The 27,849-nt window shown below is 33.7% G+C and overlaps 1 protein-coding gene across 1 annotated transcript; it reads right to left on the bottom strand.

Annotated features, from left to right (window-relative positions):
* Positions 1-133: 133 nt before the first annotated feature.
* LOC130901099 (liver carboxylesterase 1-like) lies at positions 134-25,043 on the bottom strand. Its single transcript, XM_057812194.1, has 12 exons — positions 24,930-25,043; positions 19,633-19,880; positions 17,570-17,723; positions 17,102-17,166; positions 16,793-17,042; positions 13,190-13,362; positions 12,912-13,134; positions 9,794-10,063; positions 9,570-9,731; positions 5,518-6,237; positions 2,089-2,142; positions 134-269 (listed from the first exon to the last, which is right to left on the bottom strand). The coding sequence occupies exons 2-11, from the start codon at positions 19,876-19,878 to the stop codon at positions 2,090-2,092; spliced, it is 2,316 nt and encodes a 771-aa protein (XP_057668177.1). The 5' UTR covers positions 19,879-19,880; positions 24,930-25,043; the 3' UTR covers positions 134-269; position 2,089.
* Positions 25,044-27,849: the final 2,806 nt, after the last annotated feature.

Below are 27,849 nucleotides of genomic sequence, written 5' to 3'. Positions count from 1 at the left end.
TTCAAATGTTAATTATTTGTTTGATTTAATCATTTATTTATTTCTTACCCACTTACCTCATTACAATAAACCAAGTGGATCCTGACCATATAAAAGGTTTAAAAAAATGTGATTGTCATAAAAAATATTCGAATATTGTAAGTCGGCATTTATTTATTACATTTTAATGAGGTATTTTAAGACTTATATAGATTTTATAAACATTTCATAATCTCGATTCTTCTAACTTGAAAACATTCACCTTTTGTATCACAATCAGGAATCCAAAACTAGAAACAAGAATAAACTTAATTTAATTAAAATTATTATAAACCTATGAAAGTGCGATTATATATTTTGAGAAGCCACTAAAGGATAAAGCTGCATGAAAAAAGCTGCCAATAACTACATAAGAACAGAAACCCTTAAGTGGAAACCACTTTATCCTAGTCAATATGATTATCAGGTAGACACATCTGTGCAGACTGTGTTGGTAATTACAATTCACAAATGAAATTCAGAACTCTCTGACCTAGTGTGTGCATTATTGGACGGAAAAGGCGCCTTTGACAATATTTCACATGAAGCTATAAGAAAAACATTAGATGCTAGAGGAATAGATGGGACAACTCCATTATTGGTTGATGCCTCAACTACTAGCCACTTAAAAAGCAGAAATGAAAGTATACACTCTAGGACATAGTTCAAAAAGGACTCAAGTATACAACAAAATGAGTCGAAAGTGGGATTAAATGTCACCTTCACTAGGAAGAAAAAACTTTTTCTGAAGCCCATGAAACTAGACGGACAATCAATTAAGTGAAAACAGGGAAAATATTCACTTAAGATAATAAACCCTTCTAAAACAAATATGAAAAGGAGTAAAATCATGAATGCCAAAATGCTGTGCAGAAACTGTTCAGAGCAGAATTGAGTTTGTCCTGCAGCAGAGCCAGCCAGAAATGTCTAGCAGCTGCACTAGAAGTGATTCTGAATCTTCTCTCTCTCATTATATTATTGGAAAGTGTGACAGAAAAAACTTTAGTCCAAATGTTCGAAGAAAGAATCACCAGAGATAAATTGAAAGCTTCTTAAAAAAAACATCTAATCTGGCACCTGCTTCAAGTTGAAATAGTGGGGAGTATGTAATGAAAACACCAAACTAGGAATGAACAGAAATGGTATAAAGACTGATTTGAAAGTAACTGGAAATTTTAAATGAACCAGGGGAAAAGAAGTTACCGTCTATTGGGTTTCGAGACACATTGTAGTGGAGAGAAATGAAATAGCAGACAGTTTTTATTAATATGTAATTACTTCATGGTATTCTGGCTGAAATCTGAAATACGCTGCTTAAACAAGCTACAAAAACTCAATGCATGCGTACAGTGTTGAAGCTAAAGTAGCATCCGTGGCAATAGCTGCTAGTTAGTGTGATTAATGCCTGTTAATTGGTTATAGTATATTATATACTAATTGTTACTGTTTTACACCAGTACCTACGACCAAAAAATTCTACAAAAAAACGTATTTTTTAAATAAGAAAGTTAATTAAACAATATCACACATGTATTAGAAAGTATTTCAACACATGGTTGAGAAGTATATAAATCAAGACAGAAATAAAGACTTGGAGAATAAATTTTCACTCAACTACTTTACACATTACCCAGTAATAGTAATAACACTTATCTATCACTTTTCAATTTTTATTGTAAACACTAATATAACCTCAAAAAAACATATTATCTACTTCTTCAGTCTCCTTAAATTTGGCCTTTTGCCTTTCGGCACTCAGCCAGATTCATATTGTATTCGCGTATTCCCTCTATTGTTCGAGACCATATATAACATAAGAAAAAAAAGCATTTCAATACATGTATGTTTTGTTATTTTTTAGTACATGTGTGAAATAAGCTACTTTTTTAGGTAAAAATCACTATGCAATCTATCAATTTCATAGGTGGTCGTGGGAAAAATAATTTTGTTAGTTGATGAATGACTAATTATAGATATGATATATGAAATAAGAATTGATTACGTTGTTTAATCTAGGTAGCAGATTCCTATCTATGAATCAGACATATTGAATATATTGTAGTAACTTACTTTATAAAATTCCAAATGGACTCTTCTTGGGACCGAATGGGTTGAGCACCGATCCTAAAAAGTTGTTTGATTAGATAAACTCTCATTTTGGAAACATACGTTTGCATTAATTTGAAAAATCATATCTATATCGTAATGTTTATATTTAACTAGGGCTGAAATAAAAAGCGTAGTTTACCCGAATAGAAAAAATGTAAATAAGGAATCATTCGATTGTTTCATTATACGTTTAGTTGTGCTTACGAGGACGATTCGACCAAAAAGTGACTTTTCAATGACGAAAAATTTTCTATATATCAACAAAACATCCTTCTAAATCTACATATTTAGTCCAGGGATTCAACAATTACCTGAAGGAGAACTTGATTTCATTTGCAAGTGATGGTGCCAGCGTATTGTTAGGGAAAAAATCAGGCGTTGCTGAGAGGCCGAGTAAAATGTATCCAGGCATTATTGTCTGGCATTGCATGAATAACAGGCTTGAGCTAGCATTAAGTAATGCAATCGTTGAAGCTGGAGTCGTAAATCATTTTCAGATTTTTATGGATAAAATCTACTCGCTAGAACAAGAAATATAGAAAATAGGAAAGATTCTGGGAACTAGATGGGTAGCAAGTTCTTTCCGAGTTGTTTCTTCAGTGTTGTATGGATTGCTCTGCTATATACAACCATTTTGAAAAGGCTAAAGAGAAACTACTATTGTTGATGCGGATAAGTTAATCAAAGGAAGTATACAATTTTTTGAACTCCTCAAAAACTTGGAACCAAGTCTCTTGAAGCTTATGTTGCTGAGAAAGAGGGCCATTTTAACAATGTTCCCCTCATTAACAACAAAAAGATTAAGGTCATCAACCATAGCCAACTTATAACCAGTGTAATAAACAATCTTAACAGAAGAATGTTTTCTACCAAATCCAGTCATGAATTGACATCAGTGTCAGCGGATGGTAAGGTAGAATATGACTCACTATCGTCAGACTTAAAAGTCCTGGAAACTGATCAGTGGCCGACTGAAAAATCGGTACGGTTTGGTGAGGAAGAAATTGAAAATTTCTGTAAAAAAGGTTCGAGCTAAACAAAACAAAAATTATAAACTCCTTTAGAGTTTATAATGAGGATAGCTCAAGAGTACCTAAGGACCTTATTTATTAAACTACATGGAATTGATACCATGTATTTCAGGTTCAGCTTCATAAATCAAACAATCACTGATTTGAGCTCAAGAATTTTGGCAAAACACGTTTCGAGCCTTATGTTTATAAAACATGGGCCAAATATCAAAGACGAGAAAGTTGAACCTTATGTCAAAACTAGGATGAGAAGGCACCGTAGCGCAGATGACACGAGAACACGCCAGGCGAAACCATTACTGGACGAGGAAAACCCACATGTCAAGATTTTATAAATGTCCTTTGTATGATTCAAATTAATAAACCATGCTTTTTACTATCAGTTCTATTTTTATCATTTTTGTCTTAATGCAATATGAATTTAAAATGTATTTTACAGAACAGTGATAAATACAAAGTACAATGGCTTTATACGACTTAGTAACACAAAAGAATTATCAGTTACGGATTACGGACTACTTTATAGAAAGTTCATTGTTGTCTCAAAAGAGCAGTATTAAATATAATATGTAATGAATTTATTATTAAAGTAAGTAAGGTTCAAAGAAGGTAGACTAAATATGCGCGAACTAGCTTTTGCAGCCGGCGCAGCGCTAACGTTGCTGCGCAGTCGCCACGACACCATGTCACCGGGCGGCGCCATCAAAGTCAGTTTCAGCGTTCCGGCAGTGCTAAATTTGCCATCACACCACTGCTCTATGGCTAATACAACAACTAGAAACTGAATACAACGATACTGCGGAAAATCAGTACGTTCCATTAACTACTTCAATGTCGACCTCGATTAATACTTCAAAACGTGTTGAAGAGAAACGATGGGAAGTTTCTTGTTTAAATATAACTGTTTATTACACTTTTGTTTAGAAATAGACAAAAAAAATACCCTTTTGCATGCGACTGAACCAATTGTGGAAGCATTTTTTCCAGTCCGATTGAGGTATATTCAAAATATGTGATTTCAACGCATCAACCGCTTCCTCAGGCCTAGAAAAACGTTGACCTCGTAATTTATTTTTGATCTGCTGGACTGTACGGTGGATGACCCATCGATTCGATGTTTTGACTGTTTTAAAACGTTTTTGTTCGAGCTGATGTGTGAGAACTCGTATTGTCTTAGTGGAGATTGATTGGTCTTCTGCGATTGGTTTTCCTGATTTTTTCGAAAGCAATTGGCAAACAAATTTTTGTGTACCATTGACCGTTCTACGTTGGACCGGTGGTGACATGTCATTTGCTTCGAAGTGTTTTGTGTGCGAACAGCTTTTGTTGAATGTATTGAATTTATGCAAATGGAACTAACGCCCAAGTGTGTCTCAATCTCACAGTTTGTCACATGTCGATATTGCCAAATCAGTTTACGCACCATATCGATGTTTTCTGGTATAACAGCCGATTTTGGACGACGTTTACGAAATTACACCTATAGCAAAGTGCGACTACGATTGAATTCGAAAAACTAGCAAAACACGGTGGCTCGAGATGGTGCTTCATCACTGCTGTTGGTTTAATCTACGTCGAAAGACACAGAAAATAATCGCACGAAATGTTTCAAGTATCTGTAAACAACTCAAATAGCACTCGTAAAACAACACGTTCTGAGTACGTTCCATATTAAAAATGTCAAGTTTTATATACACATCAGTGTTGCCATATCTCAAAACTTGTGTAGCAATTCTGAATCCGTTTTGTGCGCATAAAAATAAAATAGACGTAGAAAAAGTACAGTGCGGAAATATGTTAATTTTTCTCACTTGTACAATGGTAATTAAATATCAAAAGTCCAGCTAAAAAGCTTATCTATTCATATAAAATCATATGATATCAGAAACATGTCAGAAACAACAAAATAATCATCATAGCGAAAGAATTTTCAACTAACGAATAGTCACTGTTGATAATTAATCAAATTAACAGCTGACCCGACCTATCCCTATCTCACACTATTTTGTTTTATATAGTTGGTATAGTTGGCAACAATCCTACGATTGTTCAGCAAGAGTTTTGTTAATCATTTCTCAACAAAGAAGCCAAAAGCCAAAAGAAAATAACACCAGTCACTCATCGGTCAAATCGAACTTTTGATGGATATAAGAAAATTACTTTCTCATTTAGAAATGCGACATTAATAACCAAATGAAGATTAAAACTTGAGTTATAGACAACAATAGAAAATAAAGTGATCTAAAGAAAGTAAATCACGAATTTATCTTTAAAGATGCGTGCATAAGTCTTAGTACTAAAATGGTTCATGTGCCACAGACTATCTCTGTATTATTATATTGTTTCAATTATCACTAACCTGAAACCTTCTGTTTATCAGCAGCTTTATTGTTTTTGTCGAATCCTCCTAACAAACTTGGAATCGGTTTTGTCTTTTCTACATGGTTTCCCATTATATTTGGTAAGCCAACGCCTTTTTGTTGATTGTTACCAAATATATTCCAGCCTCCATTTTGATTAGATGTTGGAGCAAGTTTATCCAATCCATTTTTCCATTTGTTACCGAGTTCTTTGAATAATTTATCGGGTGCCAGATTAGCAAGAGCTGGTTGATTGAAAATGTTTATGCCTTGATTACTTACGTTTTTCATCAAGTTCAAATGGTCAAACAACTTTTCAGGATTTAAATTCGATTGACTTTTTAAGCCGTTAAGAAAATTTTTCATGTTCTTGAACGAATTATCTAATGCACCTAAAAATTCGCAAGCACTACTTTGTAATCTGTCTGGCATATTACACCATAGACCGATTTCACAGAATTTAAAATTGTTTGATATAGTTAGTTTAGGTTTAATTTGGATAAAATTATTCTTTTTTGGATCGAACGGTTCCACTGGCTTATCGTTGTGTTTAGGAGCACCGTATCTTGCGAAATCTGCTATCATCTGCGTAAAAATTTCCCGCACTTTTTTGTCATCTTCGGTTAGTTCATGATCATGTTCCAATGGATTACCTTCTACGTCATACGCGTCAAATAGGTAAGCTAAATCATCCCCATGAGACACAGTATCATTTAATTCTAAAAAAAAAATTGAATCATCATTATGACGAATATTTATAATGGGGGTGTCATGATACTTATTGGGCCAAACTTACAGTTATAAATAAAAGAACAGCTCAAACAGTTCAGGAGATTATAAGTCTTCAAAGTGAGCATTATTTGTCAGACGTCACACATCAAATTTATACCCAAATTTTTCCCAAAGGTCTTCAGTTGTTTCAATTCTGTTTCTCAGCTCCAGAATGACAGCTGGTCGCGAGATACATAAAAATAATCCTTTATAAAGCCCCAAAGGTAGAAATAACAAGACGTCAGATCTGATGAACGTTCTTTCAACTGAGTTATCAAAGTAAGAAGTATCAATTTAAGTTGCTTCGCCAAGAAAAAAAGGCTCATCAACTTTCCGGCGAGATGTGGTACAAAAAAAATTAATCTGAGATTTGAGAAAAACCTCGTTACATTTCTACTATTTCGTAGCGATTGTTGAACCCCAGATCAGCATCTCATGAGTGTTACAAGCTCATTAATGCGGAATGTACGATATCTTCATAATCATGCAACATCATTTCAACACTTAATACGCACGTTGCACAGTTATTAGAGATTCGGTATTGGCAAACGCTTTCTGTTCACCAGCCGCCATCTTTGCTATTACCAGTGCCTAGCAGATGGCGGCGCAAGTTTCGCGTGCACGTGCGCACTTGTAACATCAATATGAAATAAAATGTTTCCCTATTTTAGGAGTTTGACGCTATGGAGGAGGAATATCTGCGAAGAGACGATACTATGTGACCCGGTATGTCGTCCTCTGTAGCCACTACAGCCTTCCGCAGCCTTGATTGCAGACCAAACATCTTCACACTTTTCCTTGTTTAGCGTGAGAGTGATTGATCAAGAATTCCGTTCTTGATAGAAAAAATCACTGCAGAAGATTTCCATCTACCTGCAGTCTACCCCGATTTTCTGGATTACCACTGGAAACGGAATACCTTCTATTTGGAATACCGTTGTCACGGTAGGATTTGACACAGTGAAAAACAGCTACTGTACCAGTGCTAAAACGGCACAAGGGTAAAAGAGTTATTTGTTACCCTTTTAGTAAAGAATGGGCTATTGCCACGAGCGGAAAAGGAGTCATTAGGTTAGGTTAGGAGTCATTAGAGGATTACTATGCTCCCAATAAAATCGCTGTGGTCGCCAGTGCTTACAAACATCTGGAGGTGGTGCTCTATGTTCCCCTACAAGGCTCTCAGTCTTGTCTCCACCTATTTTACTCTTGGTAGCTGGGTCGTTTTCCCTTAAAATAAAAGTACGTCTCGACCGGAGTGGAATTCAGGAGGGTGAATATAACAGTAAAAACAATATTGTAACAATAAAAAAATAGATAAAACAACGCATGAGTCTAACCAAGTAAAATAAAACAGTGTATAACCAAAAAAATATAGAACCAAAATTCACAAAATCATGCTTATATGGAACGAATCGAAATTTTGAGTTCTTCTTTGGATACCAGATGGCAGCTCCCTATATACTATATAACGAAATGAAATGATTTCCTCAATAAGTAACAACTTTGACCTAGTCAAAGTTTAAAAAAATTCGTATTGGGCACAGATTGTAAAGTAATGAACAATTCTTTATATTTCCGACTTATTATCTGAATTATCTTCTCAACTTTTCCAAATAAAGTACAATCTGAGTTTTCCGGTCATAAGTAATCTCCTAATGAACTCGGACGTATTTAAATATCTAGATATGCATCAAGAATTATCTGTTAGAATGGCACACATTGTCTTAACTGTTAAGCCTGACAAATGACGGAAACCGTCCAAACAAAACTAAATCAGTCTAGCTTGAAAATTAAAAAGATTTTTGACTTACATAAAATTTTTCCTGAGCTCTAGGCACTATCTGCTCGTGCTTCCTCCGAAAAAACACTTTCACTGCTGTCGAGGCCTTCGCTTACCTCGCTGCAAAATTCAGCGAACATTCACGTAAAGCAGCTTCGCTCTAGTCTTCGAAGCGCCTCTATTTCAGATCGCCAAAGAACTCCCACCAGCTATGGAGCGACTTTATTTGAGGACGCGGAGCCGACTCCTGAGCCGTTCAAAAATTTTCCTTACTATTGAAACATTTTGCTGTCACCTAAGTCTAGTGACGTGGAAATACGTCGTTTTGGCAATAACCATAACATCGCTTGTGTTGTTAATCGATAAGTGGGCCAAGTATTTACATGTCTTGGATACGAAAATAGCCAACTCTGCACAAGCAAATTCTATGGTAACAATTATTGAATTGTATCATTGTGAATTCTCTTTTTTTCAACTTAATCTCGTATAGGTCCTTATTTATTATATTTGTATGTATCTGCATTGATGAATGGCGTTAGCCTGGAGAATTCGTGTTTGTCCGAAAACATCCACTTAAAAGATAAGTACACGCACTTAATGAATGACTTAGAGCGATCTTAAGCTTAGCGAAACAACTTGTATATCGAAACTCCGATATAAAAACAAAAAAAAATCAATATCCGAGTCAACCTACAGGAGGCACCTCCGACGCGATAACTGCGCACCTCATAAGCAAATGCCGATTTTTACATCGAGGACAGCTGTAAAGAAGATGAAGGACCACTCGGATTGATTTTTTTCTTGTCGATGAAGATGGAAAGGAATTACCCAAGGCAGCAAAAAGACACACACACAAACACACATTACGACGACCAGGTGTATAGCCAACAGGCTTAACAAAAAGAAAATACCTTCCAAAAAAAGTGTGTGATGTGTGAAAACCTGCCGCTGGTTGGTAATGGTAGTAACAAAAAACAAATCCATTCACAGAAATTTGGAAAGATAAGTTCGGAAGATACAAAATGCGTTAAACTATCCATTGAGGTAATCAACTCTTCTTCTTATTTATTTTTAAGATCTCATGATCTGTTAGTTTTGAAAGTTCCTCTGTATCAGTTCCTGGGAGGTGGTCTGCCAGCTGTCCATCCATCTTTTAGGTGGTTGTCCGGGTTCTCTTTTCCCTTCAAGTACGATACGTAGCAGTCTACTCCCTTCTTCTTCAATGACTTGAACCCTACATTGTTCCCTGATGTCAGTGTTCTTAATTCGATCTACTCTTGTTTTCTTTCGTTTCCTCTCTGGTTTCTATTCCGTATGTCATGATTGGTCTTATACAAGTCTTATAGATCCTAACCTTGCAATACTTTCGCTCTTAATTTATAATGCTAATAATTTTTGCGTTTATGTAGCTAATTCAAACCATAATAAAGGAAAAAAGGAAGGAGAGAAGTTTTTCCATGTATTTTTGTCTAGTGTTGGAAATCGATATAAAGCTGTTACCTTCAAAATGAGTAATATTTCCTATTAAAGGTGATCCTTTCAGGAAAACGTTTCCTTTTCTATTTTTTCCTACATGTTCAAAACTATATAAGTAAGTTGGTGCACCGCTAGTGGACCATTTATCAACTGTCAAAAAAGCTGGTGCGTGAAACAAGGCATCATCTAAAAAATAAAAATGTTTATTCAATTATACATCTCATAATAGTATATAATTAGATTCTTACTTGCTGCTTGTGCTACTTTTTCAATAGCCTCAAAAATATTTCCGGTTTTTAATTTCATGTAATTAGTGAAATTCGGCGGTATTAATTTTCCTACTAAGCTTTCCAAGTTCTCAAGACCCTTTTTGAAATCCTGTTCCAGCTTTTTTTTAGCTGCTTTTATTTCGAGTTGCCAGCTTTGAGGAATCGTCTCCCTCAAACTTTGTACAAAATTAGTTTCCAAGAAATTGGGTATTGTCTGTATTTTCTTCTCGACATCCTCTCTTAAAGGACCTGTAATTTAGTTATAGTATACTATATATTCAGAGAGAGAACACTAAATATTGATAGGTTAATTTCAAGTAAATCATTATTTGGAAGAATTTAAGCTAATAGTTGCTTTACTGTTAATTTTATTCATTGTGTAAAATTCCTTTTCGTCTGATATAATTTTTCTTCAACAAAAAAATAACTCAATAACAACATAGAATACTCATTATGAAGGTAAAACTAATAGTTTTGAGATACTAAAATCAGAAAAAAAAATGGAAACTACAGATTTTTTGTTAGAGACTTCTGAGCGCGAGCGTGCAACTTGAGTCGAATTTTTTGGTAACGTGTACATTTTCCAAACTGTGTATTGATATAAATCTAACTTCAGAACGTCTGTTTTTAGAAGCAAAATATATTACTCGAAATGATCAGTGTTTTGATATAAAACTGATTTAAATAACCTTAGTATAATCTATGCATATTTTGAAAAAATGAATTCTATAAAAAATTGATCATCAGTAATTACCCAACCTTACCTGCTCTATAAAAATCCAGTTTCATTGGTTACAACCTGAACTAACATAACTTTCGATTGGATAAGTTTCAATTTCAGAAATAAAAAAACAATTGAATAGTAGCTAGAATCAACACACTCAATATTCATGTAAAGTATCATTTTAAATGTATTTTGAGTCACATGAATTCAGTAATTTATAAAAAATTTCCGATTGAATAATGTGAGTAATTTTCAATATTGTTATTTATAGATAATATTAAATTATACATTGATTATTTATTCAATCATCGATGACGAATATATATTGAAAAGAGTACACTTTGGTGTTAAATTACCCCAATTCCAGAAAAAATATTATACAGGGTGTCCCAAAGTACGACTGCCAACGCTCTAGTAGAAATTCCTTGTGCCAAATTATGTGTATCGGAATAGGGAGCTTTTGATCGCAAACGGATCCTTTCCAAGATATAGGGTGTTAAAGTTTTAAAAATAATACGATTTTTTGTCTAAAAATTTCGAATAGTGTGATCGATTGTTATTGAAACTTCTTGACCATTATCAGTTTAATAAACTACTTAATATGACATGAATAGATTATTTCTAGCTTTTTCCAGAGGCGTCCAGCAGGAGTCAAGGACTCTTCTTCCACCCCTAAATCGTCTGCCACTGGATAAAATGTTATGTTTTTTCAATTTTTGAATTCTCCCATCATTCATTATTAAAAAAGTAATAAAATTTGACTACGCTGAACACAACCGTTTTCGAGAAAAACATCATTTTGCTACCGCTGTCGTGATTATTTAGAAAACAGTTTCTTTCGAATCAACTTCCATAGGTTAATAGTTACAAAATGATATTTGTTTGTTAAACTACCCGCTTACTTCGAAAAAAAAAATGTTATCTATACATGTTTCCTCAAAAATTAAACGGAGAAATTTATTTGACATTCTTAAGGGACCTATTACCAGACGTTCTGGAAGCAGTTCCTTTTTAAATCCGACAAAATATTTCAGTATGATGAAGCTCCTGTACATTTTTCAGCAAATACGACTCCATTTAAATGCCACTTATGGACAGAACTGGATAGGTCGAGGTGGACCAATTGTTTGGCCAGCTAGGTCTCCAGCTCTTACTCCCCTTGATTTTTTCTGAAGCCTCTCGTCCGGTAGAAAATAAGGAAGATCTTGTTGGTCATATACAGGGAGCAATAGAAGAAACTTCCAATACGCCTAATGTTTTCCGCAACGTGCGCTTATCAATGCTGCGAAGAGTCAGGGCTTGTGTAAACAAAGGAAGACAACATTTTGAGCAGCTACTTCAATTTATTGTGTTTAACATGTGTTAATTGAATGTTAAATTTTTATTCTGCATGATTTATTTTTAAAATTATTATCTAAATGACATTAGTGATAATTAAGAGTTTCTTGAAAACCTCATTAACCTTTCGATTTAAATTGATTTGGAAGAAACTTTTGTATTTTTCTAAATAATCACAAGAGTGGTCACAAAATTTTTATCGAAAACGGTTAATTTTAGCGTAGTCAAATAATATTACTCTTTTATTAATGAAGGATAGTTGAATTTAGGGATGGAAAAAGGGTCCTACGCCTCTGGAAAAAACAAGAATTCATCTATTAATGTTAGAACACGTAGTTTAGCAAAAAGATAATCGTCAAAAAGTTTCAATAGCAATCGATTACACCATTTGAAATTAATCGACAAAAAATCGTTTTATTTTTAAAACTTCAACACCCTGTATCTTGGAAAAATGCGTTTGCAGATAAAAGCTCCCTATATGGGTATAATTTAACCCAAGGAATTTCTCCTAAGGCGTTCGTCACTCTACTGATCTCAAATTTCTAACCTCGTCCAACAATTTTTTCTTTGGTCTTCTTCTTCATTTTCCCCTCCTTATTCACCATTTTGTGCTCGTTTTACCCATTTATCTTCTGTCATTCTACTTATATGTCCTAACCATCTCCCTGTCTGTACATTAATTATACTTGGATGCATATACAACTTTCTGTTTATTCTTCTCCTGTACACTTCATCTTCTTCAATTCCATCAGTTTTTCTCAGCTTTTTAAGCTCTTATATTTCTAATTTGTTTTGCTTTTTTGTTCATTATCCAGGTTCTGGTATCTGACGATCTTATTATTGCTTGGTATATCATAATTTCATCGTGATTTATCTTTCAAATTGCACATTTTTGATACCACTCTTTTTGACTTATTGTCTTTTACCATTATTGTTTCTGTCCCCATATTTGTAACAGTGTCTCCCCAAAGTTCAATTTGGTTCTACTCTTTTTATTCTACATACTAAAAAAAATGGATGGAGAAAAAGAAATACCTTTAACAGCTCTTTTAGTTTCGTCCCTGCACATTCCGGTCAATAAGGGTATTTTTGACTGTTTGCCTTCATCCATTTCGTATAATGCATCTTTCTGAACTAATCCTGGCAACGATCTACCATCGTTAACACCTTCCGTCACAGGAGCACTATTCAACCCTCCCGATAATCCACCCATGAATCCTTTATTTTGTAGTTTCGTAAATTCCACAGTAGAATCTCCCTGAAAATGAATATTCAAAAGGATTATTCTTCACACATCGTTTTTATAAATTTACCCTAATTATATGTTCTGCTGGTAGCGACTGCAAACATTTCACCATTGTTAGTGGATCCATTATAGGACAGCCATTTTGTTCAGCAATATCCAGCGCAGTATGTTCGGGAGTTTCATCTTTAGCCCAATGAGATACTGCTGTTCCAGACATAGCAATAACTCCAGCAGTTATACCTACAAATATGAAGTAAATTCACAAATTTTTTACATTAATAATGATGCATACACAAAGGAAAACCTCATAGAATTCCTCCCGTATCTGTTCATAATAACAAAACACGCTATTTGGCGTTTACGAGGTAGTAGAATCCATTTATCGAAGTTCCTTGATCCGATTCGGATTTTTAATATGAATTATACGGATTAGCAGTTCGTCTTGATTATAGAAATGTATCGAATTTCATAGAAAAAAACTTTTTCTCGAGTTACCTAACCCAAGTTAAAGTAAACCTAACCTAACTTCACCTAAACAGAAAATAAATTCCTTCCTCTATCCACTTATAACATCAAAGGACAGTTGCCAATTTGAACGTAAATAAAAGTTTAATAAATAAAAACGTGTTCAACAATTATTTCCGATTTTTTTCTTTTTGTATGTCTTTGATCTCTCCAACTAAGCACCTATGCCTAAAAACAGGACCCCCAAGATAAAACCCCTCGTTTAATTCATTAATCTACCAATCCAATTGTTGGTCAAAGCGGAAATACCAATTTCCGAAATCTGGGTCATGAATGGATGTCACTACTTCGAAATGCTAAATTATTATTATTTTTATCCTAGCCTGGGGATATATGGCGTGTATAGTCACGTTCCCATGGTATTTAGAGGATATTATCAGTATCAGGGCTTTCGTAAACATACAGAGCGCGGCAAAATTATTGACAATCAATACTATGTGCAGCATGATTAAAGAAGATCAGCATTTGACTTACAGACAAATAGAGGCGTCTCTTAGGATATTGCAGATTTAGCTTGAACTTGAACAAAAAACGTCGCATCATATCGAGCTCCAATAAAACATGTATTCACCGGATTTATCGCCTATGACTTTTTTAGTTGCGTGGACAGCGATTTTCACCATCTCAAGAAGCTGTTGAAGACTTTCAAAACTATGTTTCTACGATATTAGCTTGAGAGTGGAGAAAATTTTTCCCGAATAGGTTTGAACGCATTCAAAATTGTACATAACGAAAAGTAATAAAGCACTTTTAAGCACTTGAGAAGCAACCCTTGTATTACTTCATAAGACATTACTCAAAAAGTCGTGTGACTAACTAAGAAAAACACATTTTTTGTTGCCAAAAAATCGATTTTACTCATCAATCTCTTTCAAAACCAATACAATAATTCCAACGCTTTTCTAACTTCTCGATGCCTTGGTTGTAGAAGGATTTATCTTTTGCCTCAAATAGGTTTCAGTTTTATTTGAGCTGAATTTCTTACCGGCATGCTCAGCGAATAACCAGGATACGGTGGATTTGGAAGCAATTCGAAGTGTACTTCGTTCAATTTAACCATCGTTGCCATCGACATGTGAATCGGTGCATTGCCTTGGTGGGCTTTTCTTCAATATAGGAGGCTGTATTTACATGATTTCTGCATTCAAACGATCCAACTTTATGTAGTATTTGCCATTGATTGTCTCTCCCTTTTGGAGATAATCGATGAACAATATTCCATACGCATCCCGAAATATTGAAGCCATAACCTTCCCAGCTGACTGTTGTGGCTATGGACGCTTCGGACGTAGTTAAACAGGTGCAGTTTATTCAGATGATGATCGTTTTGATTCTTGAGTAAAGTGATGGGTTCATCTTTTATCCATTGTCACGTATCGACGCAACAAATCTGATTTATTACGTGTAAACATGGCCAAACCCTGTTCCGAGTCATCAACACATTGTTGTTTTTGATCGAAAGTGAGTAAACGCGATACTCACTTTGAAAAAAGCTTTCTCATGGTCAAATGTTTAAGCAAGGAAAATGAAGTTTTATTGCATTCTTCGAATGGAGGTCAATAACAAATTAATTTCTTCAGAAACTCGAATGTTATAATAAATAAATCAAAAGTGATCACAGCAACAATACGCAAATAAAAGAATATTCAAAATATTTGTAGGAAAACTACTGCGTCGTAAATAAACAAAGAGAGTATAATTAAAAAAATTAAAGCAATTGTAGTCTTCATAAAATCTGAGACTAGTTTTAAAAAATTACGACATGTTTAAATTGAGGCATGGCTCTATTCCTTGCATAATTTTTTATCAATGTTCCACACTGAAATTTTAAGGTTAGGTCACTCCTGAGGATAGTTCAATTGCCTTTTACTTATCATTACTTAATGTCCTTTGGACACAGAGACAAAATGCTTTATTGTCAAAAAATTGTTACAATTCGTAAACAAAAGCTTGTAGAAACTAAAAAACACACATGAAAATGACTTAATGAAGATACAAATAAAATTATAAGCATTTTTATATTTTAATTCAAATTTCACGCTCTAGAAAGGGAATTTTGAGAGGTTAGGCTGGTAACACTGATCTAGACTTGGGTCGGACAGATGTAAACACGATAAAAAAGATCATTTTGAAAAAGTTTTTTTTGAATTTATTCTGGCCATCCAAGAAAGAAGTTTACAAAATAAAATTTCAATATACAGAAGAAAACCACAATGAGTAACAACATTATAGGTAATAGTAATAGGTAATAATTAGTATAAAAGTCGTATATAAGTGCAAATTAATAAAATATTGAGCTCTAAACTTGGAGTAGGTAGATAAATGTCGTGCTCTGTTGGTAATGTATGACTAAAACCATCCGAGAGGTATTCCCCTGAAATCGTAGTACTGCAATTTGTTAATTAAAATATTATGATTAACACAATCCAAATCACAAAAAGTTGTTGCAGTGGAGTGATGGCTGTTAAGGCTAGAGTAGATATTATTTGTGAGGGACAATACAGCAGCATTTGTTATTTAAAAGAAGCGTACGCTGTACCTTGCATAATAAATAATAGAGACAAAGTCGGCCGTTCGGTTTTCGGGTTATATTTTGTCGATAATTATTTACTGAGATGTTTTTACTTTATAATAGTATTTTCTGACGTTAAGTTGGGTTTTTATTTGTAAAAGTGTCACAAATGTTGACTAAATTAGACAAGTTTATACAAAACTCCAATTTAAAGGTCAATAATGTTAGTGTAAATAAAAATTTCAATGTATGATTGTACATATTACTGTAATGTCTGTAATACCTTTTCAAATAAGTTATTGAAAATATTAATTAAATTAGATGTTCTTGACGTAAGAATCCTTCATTACTACTTTATGTTTCAAGGACAATCTCATACAGTGTACCGAATTTGGTATTTTTGTATTGAAGAATTCCAAAGAAATCAATTTTTCTCGAAATTTTGGGCTTAGAGGTAAATAGCTCACAATCGTCATATTTTGGGCGTGTTGGTTCTTACGTGGGACAACCTTTATATTATATTATATCCCATAGTCAGAAGTCGGCTTATGAAAGTGCGGACAATGCCATCCTCTTGCATTATCGCAATTTTCTCAATCTTTTATGTAATTAAAATTATTATTTGAATTTTACCTTTGGCAACATTCGATAAAGCAAACATTAATGCGCTACTAGCACCAGTACCATGTCCCATTACGTTTATCTTGTATGGATTTCCACCAAAAAATCCTATATAATTTCTGACCCATTGTACAGCTAACACCATATCCCACAGTGCTACATTTCCAGGAAGATGTTTCGTACCGGAACTCAGGAAGCCCAAAGAACCCAAGCGATATTGAATAGTAACAACCACTAATCGTTTTCCTACCAGATGTTGCACCTATAAATGAATTGAAGGTAGGTAAAAGTTGATCTATTAAGTTAATGTAAATAACTCACCCCATACTGAGAAGCTGAACCGTATCTAAACCCTCCTCCATGAATCCAAACAACAACAGGAAGACCTAAAATTCAAAATAATTGCAATTTTACTTGTAATGGCGCAGTAATTCGTATAAACGTCATATTCAAAAATTTTTATAAACTACAAACTACACTAGTCCTAGGATAATAATTTGGATGCTAAAAATTGGAAGTCGATTGCTTGCAAATACAAAGTTAATCCTCAAAGTGTCCTCGGTACGACATACCTATAAAAAGATCACCACCTATTTTTGGGTTTGAACTTGATAAACATATTCTTCACCTAAAATTTTTTTTTGCTGAAAAACTAAAAGAATTCGATAGGGAAATATATAAATGCTCGACATTAAACTGTGTTTCGAGCTTTACTGTAAATTAGATAACAATCATCGACTATCAGTATCATATGATTTGTATATTAGAACTGAATTTAAGATTACTTACCTTCAGTTCCTGTTGGAAGCTCTGGAGTAAATACGTTCAAAGCTAGACAGTCCTCACTACCAATAATTTGATTTGTACCAGGAAGAGGCTGGATACAAGGCGGCGCGAATGCCGTAGCATTTACTAATCCATCCAATAATTTTTCACGTGGTCTCTAAACGGAAATGAAAAAAGGTATTATCATATACCATACCAAATAATAAGTAATCGACGAATAGCTTCGATGAATTAGTCCAATCATTGTTCTTATTGCGAAGGTATATCATAGACAGCAATAATATGTGTCCGTTAAAAGGGAGCAAATTAAGGTGGCGCTCTAGTAGCAAATGGAAAGATTAAAAACAGCGCCAGAAATTATTATGGTAGGCTAGTGAGGTAAATTCTAAATTGTACATATTGTACAGTCAATATCCTATATATTAGTAACTAGTTCTCAGTTTAGATTCCCTGTGATAATTTCATAATAAAATCAACGAGTAATTGTAAAATTTCAAATCTTATTTTTAGGTATTAAATCGATTCTTACATAGATAAATCAGATTAAAAACTGCTCTGGTACGAACATGTGATGAGATGTAGCAGACGGCCGAAGAAAGCATTGATGTATTAACTGCAGAATAGAAGAAGACCAGGAAGACCCACAGGGATTTGAAAGGAAGTTATTGAACAAACCATGACAAACAAAGTTATCCAGGAAAACGAGTGTATAGATGAAAAAGGAAGCTGTAGGTCTCCCTGCTATATATATTTCGATGGTATTTGAGGTTTTTTAAATAAAATGATTTCTACTATTCACCTCTGAAATAATGTTCTTCCGTTCAAAAGAGAAAACAACTAATTTCCGGTCTAATACCTCGACGAATATTGAATTACATCTCCTCTGAAGATCATGATAATCATCGACCTTTTTGTCAATATTTGCATTTGCAAGTAGAGGCTTATAACCACTGACTAGTTTCGACGTTATTACGTCTCATCAGAGTGGTATATTAAACTTTCGTTCGGCTAGAGATCCGAACTGAAGACAACGTCAAAACGTTCATGTAGTTAAACATTTCCTATAATGGATGGCGCCATATAGCGCATATATTCTTTCATATTTTTTTGCTTTTTTTACATGCTATATTAATTTAAAACTTCTGAAATATTGAAAACACTAATACTACAACAACACTCACAAGTGCACTAACAAGCGTTTTTGTAACCAAGTTATCGTCTTCATCGACCGAAAGTTAGCGATCTGCACCTCAGATTTTAATCTAACTTCCATTATTCCTGGTTTGATATACAAGATGTAAATAAATATAACTGAGTTTTGAAATATCGTGTCTTAAATCTTTCTTGCTCAAGTTGGGAAAATAAATAAGTAAATAATCTTCATGCTGGTAGTAAAGATTATTTATAATATTTATAATAAATTTATAATAAATCTTACAGTTGCCATTTCGTTGATTTGTAGTTTCATAAAGATATTTAGACCGCCAAGATGCGATATAATTACTTTCTTTAAAAAAACTACCCCCTTCTTGTCTTCAAATATAAAAAATTAAAATATTAGCATATGTTAGCTTTTGAAGGGTTCTACTAAATTCCTCTACCAACAAGTTCAAGCTATTTGGTAAACATCGATGTTAATTTTAAACAGAATATTGTATAGCCTTGATATCTTGCGAGTTTATGATCCTGCTTTTTAATTTTTTTTAAGAAATTCTAATAGTTCCGAATAGAAATCTCGTTTGGGAAAATCTGTTGTCTAATTAGGGCTCATATAAAGGAAAAACCAAAAGTAAATTTCATACTTTCGGTTTTTTGTTGTCTTGGATTCTTCTTAGTCTTCATTTGAACTGGAAATATTCAAAATTTATTGCTTTTCCGAAACAGAAAAATGACCATTATTTCAAAATCCCTAAGGCACACCCCGATGTACAAAAGTAATACAAGCTTAATATGACAATACACTAGTAAATGATGTTCTGTTCCAACTGTTCTTCAAGTTCTTTCGTAATTTATGAACAGAGTATAGACATATCATTACTTTGATGAATTCATATTATTTTACTCACCAAAAATCGATGTTTTCCCGTTGGCGCATACGCATACTTGATACCTTTAAATATGTAATGAGGAAAATCTACTGTTCCTTGTATTCTAGCTGTTCTACCAGCAAAATTTGCAAAAACTGTAGGATCATCAGCTAATGGTTTCGGTGCTGGTGCACCCCCTACGATTCTTCTCACTCTCGAACCCCTCTCATCGCATAAAGATACATCACAGAAATAAAGTAGGGGTAGGAATACAAACAAAATCATTTCTAAAAATAAGTGGAAAAGTAATAAATAATTGAAATTGTATGGAATACATTAGACTAACATGAACTTTTCTATAAGATAGGTTCGATTATTAAATTTCAAGAAAACTACAAAATAGAATGCTTCGAATTGCTCAAGTCTGTAACTCTAGGGAGGTAAAACTTATAGATGCCGTCGAAAAATTGGTAGCGGCACCAAGGTTCACGCCAACCGTGGGACATGTCTCAGGACGTTGCATCGAAAAAGTTTAGCTTTGAGAAAAACTTCACCTCAATAATAAACTGTAAAAGCAAGTGGGATCAAAACACCATACAAGAAATGAACAGAAATGCCATTAAATGGATCAAAACAGCATTAAGGACTGGAATAGGAATGTAGGGGCCCAAAACCAAATACTCTGAAAGCCTGGGCAGCGCACCAAGCATTGGTGGTGGAGAGGAACTATTGCAAACAGATAATCATCCTGTCCAATAATCAAGCATCTATTAGAATTCTAAGCTCCAATATCATAAAATCCAAGATCCAAGACAAGAAAAATGAATTTACCCTACAATGGATTCCAAGACACACCGGAGCGAAGGGAAATTAAATAGCTGGTAAGCTCGCTAAAGCAGAGACAAGCAAATACTCTTCTGGGAAACTATAACCATAGTAGATCTGCTGAATGTATCAGCCACTGTAAAAACAATCTACGAAGTTCTATCAGGGCACTGTCGCCTCAACAAACACCTGAAGATATTAGACTTAGCAGATAATGCGGTGTGCGGATTTTGTTGCACAGAAAACGAAACATCTATCCACATTCTCTTGAAATGTGAATAACTAAATACACTAAAACTGTCAGCGCTTGAAGTAGAAGACGGAGATCTATGGCAATCAAAGCCATATACGAGACCCAAATCTAGATATACAAACTTACAGGGTTCACGTCTTGCTATTGCGGAGACGTTGCGTGTAGCCATATATTGTAGTTAGAAAAGTTATAAAATCATAGCTGGTGACTCAACACAAAAAAAAAGATTCTGAGGAAGTCATACATTTGTCTCTCAAAGAAAATTGCAATACCTATAAACAGATTTTTGTTTATAACTCAAAAATGGTGAAAGATCAAATCAATCATCAATAACATCCTTAAAAAGGAGGAAATTTCCTTAAAAATTTAAAAAAAACCCAACTCCCAAAGGTGAAGGCCAATTTTTACACGCGACCATTTAACTAGCACGCCACTGGTAGGTAGTATAGTAGTATAAGTATTTAAAAAAATACTTTTCGAGTAACGCACATTTATTCTAATGTACTTTAATAATCGGAGGGTGTCATTAAAAAATGACTAAACCTGGGACATTTGTCGATATTTGTCAGGGTGAAATATAGAAAAAGTTCAGATTTGAGAAAAAATTTACTTTAATAATAAGCTCAAGAAGTAAGTGGAATCAAAACATACGAGAAATGTTCAGAAATGCCATCAAATGGTGCACGACTGGCGCCAAATCAGCAGACAGAACTAGAATAGGAGTGTACGGGTTCAGAACTAAACACACCTCAAACCTGGGCAAAATACCAAGCATTTTCAACCGCAGAAATATATGCAATTGAAAAATTTGTCATATTCAATATAGAATTGAATTATTGCAAACAGAAAATCATCATCCTGTCCGATAGTGTCTAAACTTCAATGTCATGAAATCCAAATTTGTTTGGAAATGCCTAGACAAACGAGCAAGGCCAGAAAAATAAAGTTACTCTGCAATGGTTTCCGGGATAAACCGTAGTAGTGGGAAACGAAATAGCTACCATACTCGCTGAAGCAGAAACAGACAAAAATATCCTTTTTGTGGTATGTGCTACAGAACAATAGAAAAAGGATTGGAATAGAAGGTAGATGGGGGTAAAATCAATTACTTGGATAACCTGCAGGGGTTGAGACAGGAAAAGACTCTCGTGGGAATTTATAACCACAGTATCAAAATGGCAAATTTACTAATCAGCCCGTGAGAAGAAATAAATTAGGCACTATGGCAAGAGATGTAGCGAAAATTTTGCAATGACCGAATAAGGAATTATATAAAGGCCACTGTTTCCGGAGGTTACCGGCGACTATTTCAGTTAATGCAGTAGCAGATCTTTTAATTCTAAAACGCCATGGAGGTTGAAAATATGGCAATGTTGCTGAAACCTATTTATATCGATTTCTCTATGACTAACACCGCCACTAGAACCTGGATACAATGGAAACTTAGTGCGTTTCACTATCAAGTCCAAGTCAATTAGCAATCAAGTGTTGGAGTGGAATTACTTTTCAAAATTGTTCAAATATAACTTCCAATTACAGTTTTCAAAAATGAATTGATGAATGAATATAATATGTATTATACATTTGAAATTTGAATCCGTTTTGAACATATAGGAACAAGGCATTCGTAGAAAAAGAATAGTTAATGACACATTTCATATTTCTGCATTTTTCTCCGTTGTACAAGATACGATTTTTGCTAGAAAAAAATCCCTAAAGATGTACAATTTAAGTTGCTGATCGATGTACAGGACAAATCCCAGGCAACTTGTAGAGCTTTAGTTTTCAATGGCAATAGTAGTAAACAGTTAATAACAAATTACAAAATAAGAGCATGAATGGCATCCATAAATTTAATTCTAGAAAATGTCCCATAAAGCTTTAGATTTGGCCGCAACTACTAAACACAGAATCATGCTAAAATTTTTAAACGGCAATTTTATTGGCACAACATATTCAGAAATGGGCGGTGCCAGCCCTCATTGTTCGTAATTATTTAAAAAGAATATTTCCAAATCATTGGATTGAAAGAAGCTTCATTGAATGGCCGACCTTGTCACCAGAACATATTTAAGAAGATTTAATTTTGTATATTCATAAGTATACACTAATCAATTTAATAATGTATACGATTCAAAAGATAAAAATTACAACAAAGGTTGGTTTATTGTCAAGAAATGGGAGTGTCTCAATTTGAGTACGCCATTTAAGCATTTTTTTAATAAAAATTTTTGTTTCTGTTATTAAAAATTCAAAATCTTAATTATTTTTAAAACTTTGAAGGCCTTATCTCAAAAACTATAAGCTATTAGGCAATAGTGATACATTTTATCGTTTTTAGGTATCACGTATTTAAATTTGACTTAACAAATAAATATTCTCATTAAAAAAATGATTGGATAACCTCATCACGACGTATTCATGACGTCAACATAGCTATGGTTTTTCGGACGAAAAGGAAAACTGTATCAGCACATTAATATGTCTGAGCGTTATTTCCCTATATGTTCCTAACGAAAAAAAATTCAGGTTTCTAACCCAAATGGACCTCTCAGTATAAATTTCAATACATAAAAGAATAGTGAAATATTACCAGGAAAATTTTGGAACATAAAATAAAATAAACAAAAAAACCTTTTATTATTTTTTGATTTGAAAGGTTAAGAATAAACTGATTCTAATAAGGATTATAACACTTTATAATTTAATAATTATATGTTTTCACGCTAAAACTTTACACCTCAACTATTGATTCTCTAACATCTTCTTTTTCCTCTTGGTATCACAATATAACCCGCTTTTATTTATAAAATTGGAACTACGATAAAAACGGAAAGATTCAATGAATACGGTGTAAAGTTTCACTGTTAAAAATATTTAATTATGAACTTATGAAGTGTTATATTTCTTATTAGAGTTAGTTCATTTTTAACTTTTTAGTTAATTTTATTAACAAATAATAAAAACTTGTTTACAGAAAAGGTATTTTTCTTTCATTTTGTTATGAACTTTTTAGTATTTTTATTTCGAGATAAACTATTTTTTCTAATCGTTGCAGCTTGTGGACATCGCTTTCATCAGCAGTCTTCTCCTGTCGTTTCAATTTCGCCTACTCTTAATAGTCGCTTTCTTGGTGTAGTAGTTTCTTCTGTATTCATGTTTTTCCAAAGGTCCATCCCCCCAGAGGTTCATTGTAGACGGATAAGGGCTTCAGTACAAGAGGGTTCACCCCGGTACCCTGAGGTGCTACCGATATCACTCAGCGATACCATTCAGCCCTCGGTACGTGCTCACCTTGGCATTGGGCCATTCATCTAATCAATCAGACATAATCCACATTCATAACAAACAGAACGAAATTTTTTTCCCAAATTTTTTGTAGTTGCATATTCACGTCTAGCAAGATACTCGTCAATACGAACCAACCGAACCCAAACACGATGAGGTTTATTTGATTACGGAGTTCCTATGGCCATCATCCCCATCATAAGACCCTGGTTACCATCTAGTAACAAAATACACGTCAAGACGAATCAAATAAGCCCAAACTCAATACGGTTACGTCGTTTATTTAATTACGGAGTTCTTATTTCCATCTTCTCCATTATCAGACTCTAGATACCATTTAGTAACAAAGTACTCGTCAAGAGGAATCAAATGATCCCAAACTCCATGGGGTTGCTTCGTTTATTTAACTACGGAGTTTCTATTGTAATATTCTCCATCATCACATCCTGGTTGCCATCTAGTAACAAAGTACTCGTCAAGACGAATCAAATGAGCCCAAACTCGATTGGTTTGCGTCGTTTTTAATTACGAAGTTTCTATTCCCATCTTCCCCATCATCAGATCAGCTCTATATCATAATATATTGCATTCTCATCCGATTTTTATATGCATGCAAAATTTTAGCTCAAGCGGAGTCCGGGAATTGGATCAAATTTAACTTGCAAGATTTGATTAAGCACAGCGGGACAGGAAAAAGAATAATTTGGTTTTGGAATTCTATAATATTGGATATAAAGTTGAAACGATATTTGCATGAGCTTTTAATGTATGAATATATGTCCATAAAGTCCATAAATTCAAGTGAAAATAATTGATTACAATGTTTCACTTAATTAGACATTTTAATTATTATTGAACCAGATTGAAATTGTATAAAAATAGCAATAACTTGAATATTCCATGGATTTTCTCAGATACCTAATACAAAATGAGTGGAAGGATTTTTATTAAAATAAAAAATTGTACTTACCGCCTCTACAGTAGACAAAAAAATGAATTATGAACAAAAAAACTTGATAATAAATAGACAGGAAGGACTACAGTTTCATAATTATCTATTTTTCACCCACACTGTTTCCATAATAGATGAGATAAAGAGTCGTCAAAAAGTTACTTTTCTAAATTTACTAGTTATCTATCTATCAATATATTTAAATTCTAGAAAAGGCTTCAACACTAAAAAAACAAAATATGTAGAGCTATTAATAAAATAATTAATAGAAATCGAAAGATTGAAGTTGAAGGAAGAAATATCTTAACATTGATTCAAGAAAATGTACATGAAAAGCCTATTGAGGAATATAATAATTATATATAACAAGTAATATACGAGGGTTGCTACCTAAGTTTTGAGATATGCCTACACTGATGTGAATATAAAGTTTGACATGAAATTAAATTAAATCGTACGATGATTTTAAATGAATTTCGACGTGAATTAAATCAACAGCAGTATGTCACTCGCTCCGACTTTTGGTGATGAAGCAACATCACGACCCCCTTGCCGATACAAAGAAATGCTGAATGAATCTTATGCATATGAACTCAAAACTAAACAACAATCTACTGGATGGGTCTTGTTGTTTGCACACGAAGCACTTCGAAGCAAGTGGCCTCTTATTTTTTAGGAATAACTGGACATATCACCACAGTTGTATAAGAGCAACGTATAACGGTCAATTCTGAATGGTACACCAGCATTTATTTGGAAACTAATAGCAGAAGACGAATCATTCTTCACCAAGACAATGCGAGCTCTCACACATCAGTTCAAACGAAAACTTTTTCGAATAGTCAAAATATCAAATGATTTCTTCTTATTACCGCAGAACCTGAAAAAGCGGTTGAAGTGTTCAAATCACATGTTTTGGAGGTACCTCAATGGAAATAATGCTTCGACAATTGGTTCAAAGTTATATGGAAACGATGACACAATTAAGGTGTTTGAGAACATTTTCAGCATTCTTGTTTTCTTTTTATTTATTTCTAGAAAAGAACAGTCTTTAAATTTTAACTTTTAAAATTTAATTCGTATGCAAAAGTGTTTTGATCTTAATGAAGAATATTCCGAAAAACAATGAAGCCATAATTGTGAATATTTTTTCTTATTCAACAATCTCAAAACTTAAGTAGCAACCCTCGAATATAGTGGAGGCTCGTGGTAAAAAGTTAAGGTGTTTTTTAATGTTTTCCAAAAAGTTATCTTGTAGAAATTTTATCGACTATGTCAAATTTTAATTATATTTATATGTTGAGAGATTTTTTGCTAAACTAAGGTATGATTCGGGACTTGGGGGGAGTACGATTTCCGTGGCGTCGCGATTAGGCAAAAATAAATCGAAACTGAAGAATGAAATTTTTTGATATCTCGCTTCGTTTTCGAAATCTCGATACTTATAGCTATAATCAAACGTTAGATCAAAAATCGCTTTATTGAACAGATGGCGTTCAATACTTCAATACATTTGAAACAAATATTTTATCACTTCAAATTCAATATGAATCTTGTTATTCAATAAACAAAAGATTTTTTATTTTATCTACTCTGGTACTCCAAAATTATATTGGATAAGACAGATTTTTATAGCAAAATGAGCCATTTTTGAAAATTTTCATCACTCTGTGATGAATATAACTTAACATACGATAAATACATGAATAATTTGATGTTTTTCGTAAAGAATTGTCGGTTGTTTTTCATTATTTATAAAATAAAAAAATATTTAATGATATTTTGAAGATTTAATTAGTAATTTAATGTAAAGTGTCCTCTTTCGAGCAACAAGTACGTTCTGAATGCTTTCAAAAGTTATTTATTTAAATTAGGTTAGGTAGTATTTTTATGTATAACTCATTTCTATAATAAATAAATAAAAAAAATTGTGTTTAAATATCTTAGAAATATACATATGGCGTAGGTGCAGCTGGGCCGTATATAAATAGACTAGACCTTTTACAAACGGACTAGACAGTTTATTAGAGACAAGCTTTTTACACATGTAAACTAATAACCTCAGTCCTTTTCTAGACGGTCTAGTCCTTTTATATATGGTCTATTTTTCATAAACGGTCTGTAACTTTTTCCAACTTCAAGTATCGATATCAGGGAAACGAAACGAGATATTGAAAAATTTTATTCTTCATTTTCGACTTATTTTGGGTAGATTTACAAAATGGTATAGTTAAATCCAGGCGCCACGGAAATCGTACTTGTGCCGGGACTTGCATCTAATTCAACCGAAAATCAAAGAAATATTCTTCTTCTTCTTCCTGCTGTGTATAGGCATCATTGCCTGTTTTTCTTCACGTCATTGCCTCTGCTCAGTCACCTGGGAGGTTGTCACTCCATCTTTTCCTAGGTCTTCAAAGGCTTCTTTGTCCTGCTGGTGATTTGTCCCTTGATATTTTCACAATTCGTTCTTCCGTCATGCGGTCAATGTGCTCATTCCATTTTATCTTTCTATCCATTACCCAGTCTTTGATGTTATCTATCCCGCATGTTCGTCTTATGTTTTCACTCCCTTCTCTATCCATTAGTGTTCTTCCCGCTATTCTTCGAACTATTTTCATTTCTGTAGTCTCCAATATCCGTTTCGTTTTAGAGGTTTCAGGTCGGGACTCTGCTGCATAGGATAATATAGGTCTGATTGCGGTCTTGTATATGCGGGCTTTTGCTTCAGTTCGAATGTATTTATTTCGCCAGATTGTGTCATTTAGGTATGCTGCTGCTCTTGAGGCTCTTGTAGCTTGGTTTCTTACTTCCGTCTCCACGTTCCCGTGTCCAGATATTTCGATTCCCAGATATTTAAATTTCATTTCCTGGTGTATTATTTTGTTATCCACCACAAGCTTACATCTGATCGGTGTCTTGGAAGTAACCATTGATTTTG

Source organism: Diorhabda carinulata, chromosome X (genome assembly GCF_026250575.1).
Source record: "Diorhabda carinulata isolate Delta chromosome X, icDioCari1.1, whole genome shotgun sequence".
In the NCBI taxonomy this organism is placed as follows: Eukaryota; Metazoa; Arthropoda; class Insecta; order Coleoptera; family Chrysomelidae; genus Diorhabda; species Diorhabda carinulata.
Note: the sequence above shows the minus strand (reverse complement) of the source record. Positions and strands in the feature narration are given on the sequence as shown.

What these genes read in the sequence shown, in the direction of transcription:
- LOC130901099 (XM_057812194.1), bottom strand. Translation starts at nt 19,878, where the DNA reads ATGATTTTGTTTGTATTCCTACCCCTACTTTATTTCTGTGATGTATCT. An exon ending in CGGGAAAACATCGATTTTTG is followed by an intron (nt 17,724 to 19,632) that starts GTGAGTAAAATA and finishes ATTTCCGTTTAG; the next exon opens with AGACCACGTGAAAAATTATT. An exon ending in GCTTCCAACAGGAACTGAAG is followed by an intron (nt 17,167 to 17,569) that starts GTAAGTAATCTT and finishes TTTGAATTTTAG; the next exon opens with GTCTTCCTGTTGTTGTTTGG.